This window comes from Thunnus maccoyii, chromosome 13 (assembly GCF_910596095.1).
Source record: "Thunnus maccoyii chromosome 13, fThuMac1.1, whole genome shotgun sequence".
NCBI classification, from domain to species: domain Eukaryota; kingdom Metazoa; phylum Chordata; class Actinopteri; order Scombriformes; family Scombridae; genus Thunnus; species Thunnus maccoyii.
The window spans coordinates 28,041,016-28,053,474 of NC_056545.1; the positions used below are offsets into that span (position 1 = coordinate 28,041,016).

A 12,459-nucleotide genomic window follows, 5' to 3' on the forward strand; every position below is an offset into this window, starting at 1 on the left:
AGGTCCACACAGTTTCATCAACCTGCATGCATGGAGTGAGTGGCACTGTTTGATGAACGAGTTGCACAGTCATGGTGTATGTCAAAACCGCGATCTTTGGTCACTGGTAAGCCATGACAAAGGAAGCTCTGTCAACACAACCCTTTCGTTTTAAGAGGCTACATTTTCATTTCTTTTCTCTATCAACTCTACAAATAACAGCGTCCCAGTTCAAATACACGAGAGATAACTAACAACAGCAGTCAGGGGAGCATAACAGTGTATGTGCAACAGCTAGTACATGATTACCACACCTTCGAATTGCATGACTCAATTCAAAACCCAAACAATATAACATATCTAAGATAAGATGCACAAAACTGTTGATGGACAATTGATGAGTCATGTGTAAATATTCCTAATGTCTGCTGTGGTCGACACTGCAGACACTGTGTCATATTCTAATCAGACACATTTGTTGCAGGTGGATTATGATATGAACAGCCATGATCCTTCACAAAAGTAAGCATGTTATAAACATAAAGTGAGTTACAGCATATGGTTTCAAAAAGAGGTTCTTCTTTACGTATGTTAGTTTGACACATTTTCTTTTATTTGACAATACAACAGTTAAGACTGGCACATGACCAAAAAATGTTGAAAAAGTTTGCTCTTCTGGCCTCAACACATAATGTATGATCACTTGTAGGTACAAGTACAGTTAACATTATATGAACCTGTAACTCAGTTGTTGGACACATGAAATTAATGGAAGGCCAAAGATTCAGGCACGAACTTGAATTTAGAAGTTGTTATTGTTTTTCCTTCAAATAATCCTGGGAAGGGTACACGGCAAAACACAAGGAACATGGTGAATGGTCTGTGTATCACGAACATCAAGGCAACTTGGATCACACTGTAAGGATAACAATAAGGCACCCCTCTTTGAAAGCTGCTCAGCTCTACTGATGAGCAGTGACTACAAGATAATAACATACATTGAGGATTTCACACAGACATTTGAATAATGTTAATACTTTCATACATTGTGCTTATGAATGTTTGCAACACTGGGTTCACGCAATTGTTATACCCACAAGCATATGAGTTGGTGACGCAGCATGTATGCATAATGAACTGTATGTTGTCTCGGGAGATAATCCGGCACACAGCAGTTTACTGTAGCAGGCCACACAAATACAGTATCTCCATACAACAACAATGATGTGCATCTTCCAGTTTACCACAGTTACTCCAAGCCCAGAGTTCTATTGTTACCATTACAGATCCACTTTTTCACAGTAGCAAAACAAACTGTTTAAATTAAAAAAAAACCCTTCATTTCACAGCACAAATCCAGTGCATGAAAACTGTGGCAAATATTCTACAAGTTCTACAGTAAGCAGCTTGTTCCTCAATGCACGATGGCACATTTGGCAATGTCTGAAATAAGCTGGACATTTATGCCACCTAGTGGTTGTATCATAGACAGTTTGACAGAGATATTCTACAAGGATTACAGCATATGTGACATTTGACTCTATAAATTAGAGAGTAATAAATAAAATGCAGTAGTATTGTGGTGAGATGTTTAAGCCTTAAGTACCTGTAGATAAAGGGATTTCAAAACTTAATTTAAATCAAGTTTGTTTCTAATAAGTATGGAGGACACTCAACCACATCACTGAATTACAGCATGACAACAGATATTAAGGGGATTTAGTGTATTGAAGCAGGAGTCAAAAAGCTACCCAAAACTGGCTGTGTCTAGCACCGCATTCCCTGCGGTTTATGAAGATACAATAATTCAGACATGCTTCAGTCATTCACTTGGTCCTTTGACTGAATTTAAAGAATGTTCTTAAAGAGGTTGTCTTTGTTAGCTGGGTTTCATCTATCAACATTTTAAGTCTCATTACTCTCCAGGTTAGCTGTACACATCATCCACAATGATCTTGTGACTAATAATGGCTCAGGATCAACAATAGACAAGCTGAGCCAATAATTTCCGGTAATGTTTCTGCCTGATCAGACCCTCCAGATGCTGCTCAAATCCTAACAAAGTGGTTTCTAAACCTAGAAAACTCTGGCTGTAAAATTTTACTGCAATTATATTTGCAGTATCACTGTGAAGGCTATGAAAGTCGATACAGAAAGTGTCTGCTTTCTGTATTTGGGAGCATTTTAACCCTGTTCTACTAAAAATTAAAAGTCAATGTAATGATGATGGGTAACAAAGCACTTTATCTCTTGCTTTTTTTAGCGAGGTAAAACATTTATGTCTCACACACTACATGACTGTTTTAAATCCCAGAGCAACTTTGGCAAAAGATATATATATAAATAATTAAGAAATGAATAATTCCAGTCTTAGCATGTTTTCAAGTAAAAATGTTTTCAAATAAAAATGAAGCCTGTGGCCAAACAAATATATGAGGATTTTCTAGTCAAGACTGCTGAGCTACAATAACACAGTATCACTTTCTAGCTGGTAGTTACTATCCCATATATAGTGAGCACATCCAAAAACAATGACACTCCTTGAAAAGGGATATAACACTGTGTTGTAAGTAGAGCTCCCTCAGCTACTTGTAAATCTACATGTTAGCAATAGTCTTCATTGAGGATCTAAATATCTTTAGGCTTAGTAGAAATATCCACAGAATCAAACATACAATGATAAATATGTTAATTGTGAATTCTAAATTACTGACACAGTTTTCCCTTTTCCCAAACCCAAAAATAAAAAACCCTAAAATAGCGTCCATAACCCCTTCAACATTTACCACTGCAGTGGACTACACATCATATTTGCTTTGAAAATGAATGAGCAAATAAAATCATTACACTTCAATAAAATTAGAGAAAAGCTAATCTAATAAGTTATTAGTGATAAAAAAAAAAAATCATCCATTTCTTAAAACTGGACTCAGTGCTATACTGTACTTAGTAAATCCCCACAGTGCAGAACCGAAGGTTCCCTGGGGTGGTGCCTTGGGGTCCACACCGCCCCCTGGCGGTGGGTAGAGTTCCCAGCAGTGGCAGAGGGGTACTGGCAGGTCCTTGTGCCGATGGAGTCTGGATATGGCAGTCACCATCCTTCAGTTGGTCCTCATCCCTTCATTTCAGCTCGTCTTCTGTGGATCAATGTGCAGTGCGGGCCAAACTCCACAGAGAAACTAATCAAAGTTAGGATATGGTAATAGATTAGATGCTTTGTTTTCCTTCACTGTTGTCAAACATTCAAAACTCAAAATACAACTGGTTAAATATAAAAATAAATTAATGAAATAAATAAAGGCTTAAATGATTGCAAAGGCTAATGGCTAAACAAACCTTTACTTTTGGTCTGTATTTGAGGTAGGTTGATCTGATCTGCAGACTTTAAGAAGATGAACATGATGTTAATACACTTTAATATGTGTCATTACAATAAGACTCACTGCAGCTCCTGCTACTAAAATAGGAGCGTACCTCAGAAGTATGTGCAGGTATGATCCCAGGCCTGTGAAGATGTGCCACCAGGCATGGAACTGCGTTACTACTCCAACACCAGGGGGCAACGTTCGTCTACTGGCTCTGAAAGACCAAGAAAGTGTTGAACCATCATCAACTCTCACAAGACCCACAATATGACATTCTCCAGGGGGGATGCTAATAAATTATAAAACAGATAATTCCTTGTTTTTATATTAAACCAAAACCCATAATACATTTAAGATCAAGTAAATGGAGTTTAAGTTAAGTGTCATATTCTACAGTGAATGTGTTGATACATTTCCAGGCACTAACTTGTCCTTGAGATGAGAAACATTACATTAGCCTTGTTGTAACATAAAGGTTATTGTCACTGACTGTTAATGTGAAAGTTTTCCACAGTGATGTCATTAAAGGAGGATATTTAACTTGGTTCTGAGAACTTCACAGGGACATGTTGTTCTGAGTTAGTAACCAGCCTTTTTACCCATACTACTACAAATACTCACCTTAATGAGTCACAGAAGATATTGTCAATGTTCCACAGTAGAAAGCCTAACATAAAGACACCTAATGAGGTGTAACACAGAGGTCTGAGCCATGGGTACACCCTAAAATTGAATCAAAAACAACAAAGGAAAACCCTTTAGTGTGTTGTTGCTATCATCACTGAATATTCATGATCAGCAGTTATTTTGATATGGTAATATCTTCAAAATGAACAGTCCTCTTTGAAAACTTACCATGTAACAATGAAGATAGATCGCATCACTAGGCAGGCTACTAAAGCACCATACATGACCTAAAAGAAGGGACAATTATGGGTTAGAAAAACGTGCAACAAGACTGATAACAAATTTAAAGCTGGAACTAATATTGCACATTGATTGATTATCATTTTATCATAAAGACTACAGAATTTCAAAACTATTTACACATTTCCATTACAAGTCGTCAGAGCTCAAAGTGATGACTTTAAATTAGTGAATTTCAGGCAGGCTAAGATGTACATAGAGATTAATGCTAAAATAGCATGCTAACATAGCCTTTGTTTTCTGGTGTGTAATAAGAATAACAACCTGTCGTTAATATAGCTATAGAATTTTAGTCTTTTTACAAGATAAAAGATCTGAATTAATTGATTATCAGAACTGTCAACAGTTATTTTTCTGTGCATTGACTGATTGATTAATCTACTAGTTGATCTAGCACCATTAACAACGCTTCTTTCAAACTTTCCTATACATGAGTATTTAAATCTGCTCGATCAGTGTTTCCAAACCTGAGGGCCGAGACCCCACAAAGAGTCCCAGGATAAATCTGAGGGTCCACCAGATGACTAAAGAAATAATAAATATAAAATTCTTTCACATGAAACAATGTTTAACATTTCTGACTGTTCGACATTTTTTGTTTTTTTTTTTTTTTTCTTTCTTTCTTGTGAAATACTGGATTCTTTCACCAAACCTGATGATCAGACTGAATTATCATTTCAGTTTCACTTCAGTAATACTTAAATTGGGGAAATTGGACATGTGGGCAGTGATTCAGATGTCTAGAACCAGGCTGACTTTTACCATTGTCTCTAATAATCCATAAAATGAAACATTAACAATTTGGCTGAACTGCATACAAATGTCAATACAACAGTCATAGGCTGAAATAAGGGGTCATATGTAGACATGGCTTCATTTTAATGGGGCCAAAAAAGTTTGGACCCACTCTGCTAGATTACAGAAAACACACAGGTGTGTATCTGTTGCTGTGTTGCATTCCACTGATCCACGTAAATCAGTCAAAGCAGCACAAATGGCAATCTGAATACAGAACCAAACTCTATGTACTGGTTGGTTCAGTGCGCTCCAACATGTACTACACATCATTCTTGTTATGAACCAGCGTAGAGCAGTGTGATTAGTAAACAAAGTCAGCTTTGTCACATTGTCCTTACTGTTGTACAGAAACACACACAATATGTAAGACTAAGCAGGTACAGACAAACACTGGACATAATAGAAGTGGCTGTGTTTATCTTAGGTTTATGTAGTTCCTTCTTCTTCTTGGTAACATAATTAAGAATGGTTTGATGCCATACTTAAGGATTTAGTGCTGGGTTTAGGGTTTGTATCCCTTGTTTTTTAAAAATGCCTCACCTTACTGAACACTTAACTAATCATCAGCAAACAGTAAAATGCAATTAAATGTTTTTTATATGTGCGTTGATGTGAAATGCTACTTTATGTTTGACAACCAGCATTCACCACATTGAGTGTTGCATGCTGTGTCAGGAAACCCAATGTTTACCCAAGGTAAAAATGACTTAAGGTACACTGAGCCCTAATAGCAAACAATGAGCAAACTGATCGCAACGCAGAGCACTCCATACCTGGTGAAACACTGGCTCCTTCCACTGTAGGTACACCTACAAAAACAAATACACAATCTAGTCAAGGGAATATGATGGATCTTATGTTTCATTCAAAGCAATGGTTCAAAGTACATGATAACCTTTATAGTAAAAGCAGATACTCACCACAGTGACTGAGACACTGAAGATTAATAATAATGCAATAGGAAATAAACTGAGGCTGTTCTCTTGTTTGAAGCACTCATATCTGAAAAAAGAAGCAGATAACAAACTGAGCTAAAATGGAGAAAGATACTTGAGCCCAGACTGGACTCAGTAGATCCATTACACACAGTGCATTCTATAGCCACAAGAAGACGACATATTATAGTTCCTTGGAATGGATTAAGTGATCAGTAAGGGATTCACTGGTTTGTTTTACAGCCACAATCACACATTTGTTCAACTAAGTCTCATGGCCAATAAAGTGAGGCAACATTTTCAGTCTAGAGTGCTTCAACAGCAATAAATCCAAAAGATTGCACCACTTACAAACAGTAGACAAAGACGCATGTACTGTAAATCATTGGCAACTCGTCCAGTAACTGCAAATATAAATACAGAGAAAACTCATATTAATACATCATTATGGGATTACATTGTTTCAGCATAACTTAGCACTGCATTAGGAAACAAATGTTTGTCCTCATATTTCCATTACAGATATTTCCCAAAGTAACAATGATTCTGATTCATGCAGTTTCAGCAAGAAATTAGCATGTCAGGAAAAAAGTAAAGTCTCAACAGACATCCCCTCTCATCTCATGAGTATGTACACACGTTTTGCTGACATATTCAGATTTCACTGTAACTCTGCCCACCTGCATCTCGTACAGCAGCGTCATGTGGAAGCACCAGGAACCAACACCAACAGCTGGATGACAACCCAACAAAACATTAAAACTGAAAGTCATTCTCACATACTGAAAATATGGTTATGGTATGATGGCATTAGCAGTGCATACTTTATGACTCCAAAATACGTTGTTAATAGACTAACCTGCCAGTCCAAGGAAAGAGCAGATGTAGCGAAACTCCAGGCCATCACGAAAAGTCTGGATGGCTCCATAAATGGGAGGAAGAATCATAATCAGGTTGCTGACAGTGTTCCCTGTTCAAAAAGACAACAGAGACAAATTAGAGACAGACCACATGATCTGTGTGATATTTGACCAGCTATGAATGCCTCTGTGATTGGGTGACATGACGGTATTGAGAGTTCAGTGAGACAGCCTGGATTACATGTTGTGATCATTATGACAACAGCACGAACCATATCTTATTTCAGAAACCTGATCATTGCACTGGGGTTCATGTTTCATGTTCATGTTTGCTGTCCCCGTATATATCAATTCTCTTTTCTATTATTTCAATAGACGTACGTCACTTAACGACCGATACTAGACTTAATACCAGTAATAAAGTATTATTTGGATTTGAAATCACAGGAACAACAGGTAATGGATAAATGAACAGATAGTAAACTACAGATGCCCCAGTTCCACTTTTCTAATGTTCTACAGTTTGTTGCTGCACTATTTGGTGTTGCACTGGTTGTACTGCTGCCACTGTTACTCATTTGTAAGGAATGAGCTTAAAGATGAAAAATATATTCATGCTGCCTTTGTGTAAAGAAGTGTGACGATAAGATCGCTGGTTTGAAACCTGAAAACCGCTGAGAAAACCTGGGGAGTGGAGGTGAACATGGCTTCAACCACTATCTTCAAGCTCGCCTCAAGCAAGTGTTTAAGCCTTATCTGCAAAAAAGGCCTATAGTTGAACTAGTGTCAATGTTTGTTTAAGTAAACCTCCCTCCCCTGGGCTATTGCAGTGGACTTGCTGTGCTGTTGGTACAGTATATCATCAGGCCCACAGGCTACCCGATAAGACAGATCTCAACACTGATCCTAATCTTACTCTTTCTGGGTGCGGTGATATACAAACACAGGTATGGAGAACAATCAGACTTACCAGGATGTAAACTAGTTTTAAAACTAATACTGATTACTACTAGTATTTTCACAACCAACATGACACTTTCGCTTTATCTGCAAGTGTCTGATAAAAGCTAAGGCGTATCCACAAGTCCTTGGAATGACCATTTTAAAATGAACTTTGGTTACTGATAATAAATGCACACACGCCAAGAATAAATGTGAGTGATTTGTTGTCACATTTCAAAGACAACTGCAAATCTCTGAATGTGTTGAGACACTTGTCTCCTGTGTGTGTGAGACTCTTTATGACCTCTCTCTGTGTCAGCCTTCTACTGTCACCATGTGCTGATGTTTTGAAAAAGAGAGATAATGCACAAAAACACACATCAAATGAGGATTAAAATCATGGCGGTGTCTCTTTTCCACGTGAACAATGCCACATTCCAGCCATTGTAACCTGAACCACCGTTTAAATGCCAAACAATTCTTCTGCAGCTGAAAACAACTATCTAGCTAGGCCAGCATGTGTCATTTGTTCAAACAAAAGCTTCAACTGTCCGTATCAGAGATATGCTGATATGTGCCAAAGTTAATAAACATTTCAATAAGATTAATGAACACAGTGGCCATACACCATGTAAACCTAGGACTTTTTTTAGGACAACAAAATTAAGGTTATATCACTACAAAGGTGTTCGTGTGGAAAAACACAGAAAAACCCCAACTAACCTCTGACCCACTTGACTTGACTTGGACTAACTGCTATGTCACTTGCTACTCTGAGCACCATGGACAACATGACAACAGCAACTAGAAAATTGATCTGGATTCCTAAAAATACAGTGAAAATTCTTCAGTTTTAATCTTCAACTCTACAATGGATATACAATTAATTTGTGGGATATATGAATTCTGCACACCACAACAGAATACAGGATTTCTAGCTGAATATCAAGTTAGTATGGCAGTAATTAACTGAAATAGCCTTTCTTTTGAATTACTAATTAATGCACACACAAAGAAGACTGGAGAAACACTGAATGCACAGCTTTGTTCACTTTCAAGAGCTTAAATTGGCCACACAGTAATGAGTTAAATTATTATTTTCTGTGGGAATCATTTGTCCAGTGTATCTTTGTTAAATGCAACTGAAAGAAAGCCTGTGCCTCAGCTTTAAGATGAGGTCTATGAGCATTTCTGCATGAAGACCTTGAACACTAACTGTTTAAATGTAAGATAGTGGTTCCTGAGAAACCAGTTTTTTATCGATGGCCAAAGCAATGAGGCGCCCTGACTGTCTGAAGATAATGTTTTATCAAGTTTCAAGTGGTGTCAGCGAATAACTAATTCACCTTGTGAAGGAAAACCTCAAGACCAAGTTTCAGAAATGAGTGGTAATGTGTTGTGATGGTAAAGTGGTGTCTCTATGTAACGCTCGCTAATACTCACATACTCCACTTACTTACAGTAATGCTAACGATATATGCGGAGCTTGAAACAGGTTAAGTACCGACAGCTTTCCTTCTCCTCGTTAGCTAGCTACAGCTCTAGTCTGTTAAAGTATAAGCTAACATTTAGCTCATAGGAAGTGCCCGAAAATTAACGTCACCAGAGACAACCTCTCTTTATACATCCGTGGAGCCAACTCGATAATAAATGCACTTATTACAACCGCTGCTGCTACTTCATGTTTACGTTACTCAGGGGCGACAGTACGTGCACGGCTTTACTGCCCCAAAGCCTCCTCATACAAACCCCCATATTTAGATTTTTAGTATCAATGGTGCATTTATACTCTACTTACAAAATTCTGCGATGTAAAAAGAGACGACATAATTTTCTTCACACCAGTCCAGCGTTGAGGTCGGCCGCCCCCAGTATCCCTGCCTGTCTAACGACGGAGCCATGATGGAAGAGGGGGAGGCTGTTAACGGACGTAGTCCCATCTCAGCGCGAGCATACCTCGAGCCCTCCTCCTCGCGAGCGATGGAGAAGCAGATATCAAAGTCCAGCACTGAGTTGCAGGGCCGTTTCTAGTTTTCTGGGCGCCCTGTGCAAAATCTGCCCCCTCCCAAGCACTCACGAATGCACCCCAAATCTGCACCATGTTCCATGTGCATGTAAATGAGACCAAATGCTACTTTTAACAGATAAAAAGCTGCATTTTAAACATCAAAATAAAAAACAAACATGCAAATAATGACTAATGAAGGAATAAAATGACTTAAAAAAAACAAATATTTTGAATAAATGATTGATTTATAAAGAAGAAAAAATACAGATTTAAATATTATAAAGTGACCCTAGCAAGATCAAAGTGCTAAACCATTTTGCAAATCAAACAACTAAAGTATTATTTATAGAGCCTACTGAAACTGGCATAAAGATAAAGGTGCAAATGAACTATAACCAACAAATTACACACAATTATCACTATGAAGATTAAAACAGAAGGCTTTCAAGTATCATTATTATCATCATCATCACCATCTTCAAAACTTTCACTTCCTAGATATTTTAGAAGCGAAGTAATCAGTGGTGTCATCATAGGACAGCTGCTGGCCAATATTATGATAAATAATGATTATGGCAAGACCGGTGAGGTGATCTTGAGTCACTGATGACGTTAAGTAAGTCTGAGGATAATTGGTTATCAAAAGTGTCAATTTATATTCCAGGCCCTCTAGTGGTCATGGGGGCCCTACACACATTGCCTTGCTTATGTGATACAGTGAATCACAGATACTATAAAACTGAACTTAGCCACAAAACATTTAACTGGATTGTAACTGTAAATTGTAACCTACTGCTGTCAGTACCAAGTAATTAATGTTATTTTGCTACATATCAGACTAACACATATCTCAGTTTTAACTTACATGTGCTGAATTAAATGTTTAGATGCCACTGAAATGTAAAAAAAAAAAAAAAGAAAAGAAAAAAAAAAGTGTTTTATTGGAGTTACACATTCTACATGTTTAGATTCAATTATTCAATGTGATGATATAGGTTATTAATGAATTAGCTACCAGTATAGCCTACTCATGAGTTTTTTCACCCCTAAACAAATACAATCTGCTCTATGAAAATATGATAATAGCTCATAATTACCACTAAATGTCCCTGAACTACAGTTTAGTAAAGAGGTGCTCTATGAAGAGATTCAATATGGTAGTATCTCGTTATATTGGCCTACCAGTAGGTTATACCAAAAAGCCCTGAAGTTAGACTCATCACAGAGTATATAACAAGCCATAGCAACCAATAAATAAAATACTTTCAGTTGAGTACTTTATTGTCAGCTAAGCTGACAGGAATTGTCAGATGTGACTGTGAGAAAAAGGGAACAAATATACAGCATCACAATACAGTCATGATAAACAATAGAATAACGAGCAGAACAGGATGTACATTGGTATTAAAACAACAGGCTATAAGAAAAAAATGCAGTCCAAATGATATAGTCAAGTGTTCAGTTATAAGATGCCTGCATTTCATGCTCATTTACTTAGTTTTAGAGATGTATAAAAACACGCTCTTCTTTTTTCTTTTTTTAAATTGCTGGCTGATCCATCATTAAAGAGTGTTGAGCATCTACAGCTCCTACTGCATGAGTGTTTGTCTAAGTAAACTGCAGTGATTGCATTGTTGCCAGGTTTAAGATGGTAACAACATAATGACTTTCTGACAAACACAGATTGTATTACATGCAGAACTCATCCAGTTTCAAATCAGCTAGTTTAAAGCACTCACATGAATCCTAGAAAGTTCTCTTGGAATTAACATAAGCTGATAGTAATAATGAAGCTGTTCATAACAAGTGTTCATGTGGCACAGTTACCTTGGAAAATGCTGTTGAATTCTTAGTACTACTGACTCAATAATTACCCAAAGCAGCAGTTACTGCCAGTCATCCTTAATTAATTATGGGTTAAGATATGTAAAGCCTGTGTCAACTTAATTGTACTGTAAGTGGTATATGTGACTTTGTTATTCTATCATTTGTATCTTACCTTTTTTTAATATAACTGAATATAGTCATTTACATTTGTACAATTGTCAGGTGACAAATAATTGCAATAACCACTGCAGGAAGACAAAGCATACTGTACATAATAATGTTTTGAGACCACAGAAAAAAGTATCATACAGCATGATTAGGTTAGTTTTATATAAACTCATTTATTTATCCAGTATTTAAAAAAATACTCAGATGTCCTCTAGAGGGAGTGAGACACTAAAAATCGCAGAGTTTACTGCTGCAGTGGCAATACTAACTAATGTATGGCTACTGTATTTTTGATCATAAATGATGGACTGATCCTGTATTTAAGTCTGTATTTCACTTCTAATTTCAATTACTTTTATTTTACTTTTTCCACTCACCAAGTAAATCAGTTGCTTGTTATTGATTGCTCTATGGCCATTTATAATCTGATCCTAATGTAAGCAATCTGGTGGGAATTTGATGATGTGGCTTTTAGCAAGTGCTTTGCTCACAGGAGCAGCTGCAGCACCCATCTGAATGACTCAGGTATTTGTTAAGGTCTAAATATTTGAGTTTGGGGATTTAATGATTACAGTAAGAAGCTATGTAGGCCCTACTGTTTACCATATAACGTATACCATTAATGCATTAATGCAACTAGCAGAGTCTTT

General features: G+C 37.1%; 1 protein-coding gene across 2 annotated transcripts; it reads right to left on the minus strand.

Annotated features, from left to right (window-relative positions):
• Positions 1–570: 570 nt before the first annotated feature.
• On the minus strand, positions 571–9,898 carry acer3 (alkaline ceramidase 3). 2 transcript variants are annotated; one of them, XM_042431396.1, is made up of 11 exons: positions 9,605–9,898; positions 6,864–6,974; positions 6,685–6,737; positions 6,356–6,408; positions 5,990–6,071; positions 5,843–5,878; positions 4,200–4,258; positions 3,966–4,067; positions 3,454–3,558; positions 3,316–3,361; positions 571–3,158 (listed from the first exon to the last, which is right to left on the minus strand). In XM_042431396.1, exons 1-11 carry the CDS (start codon positions 9,744–9,746, stop codon positions 3,105–3,107), a joined length of 843 nt encoding a protein of 280 aa, XP_042287330.1. In that variant the 5' UTR covers positions 9,747–9,898; the 3' UTR covers positions 571–3,104. The 2 variants fall into 2 exon arrangements, with proteins under 2 accessions (XP_042287330.1, XP_042287332.1); XM_042431398.1 differs by lacking the exon at positions 9,605–9,898 and adding an exon at positions 9,267–9,417.
• Between the last annotated feature and the right edge of the window lie 2,561 nt (positions 9,899–12,459).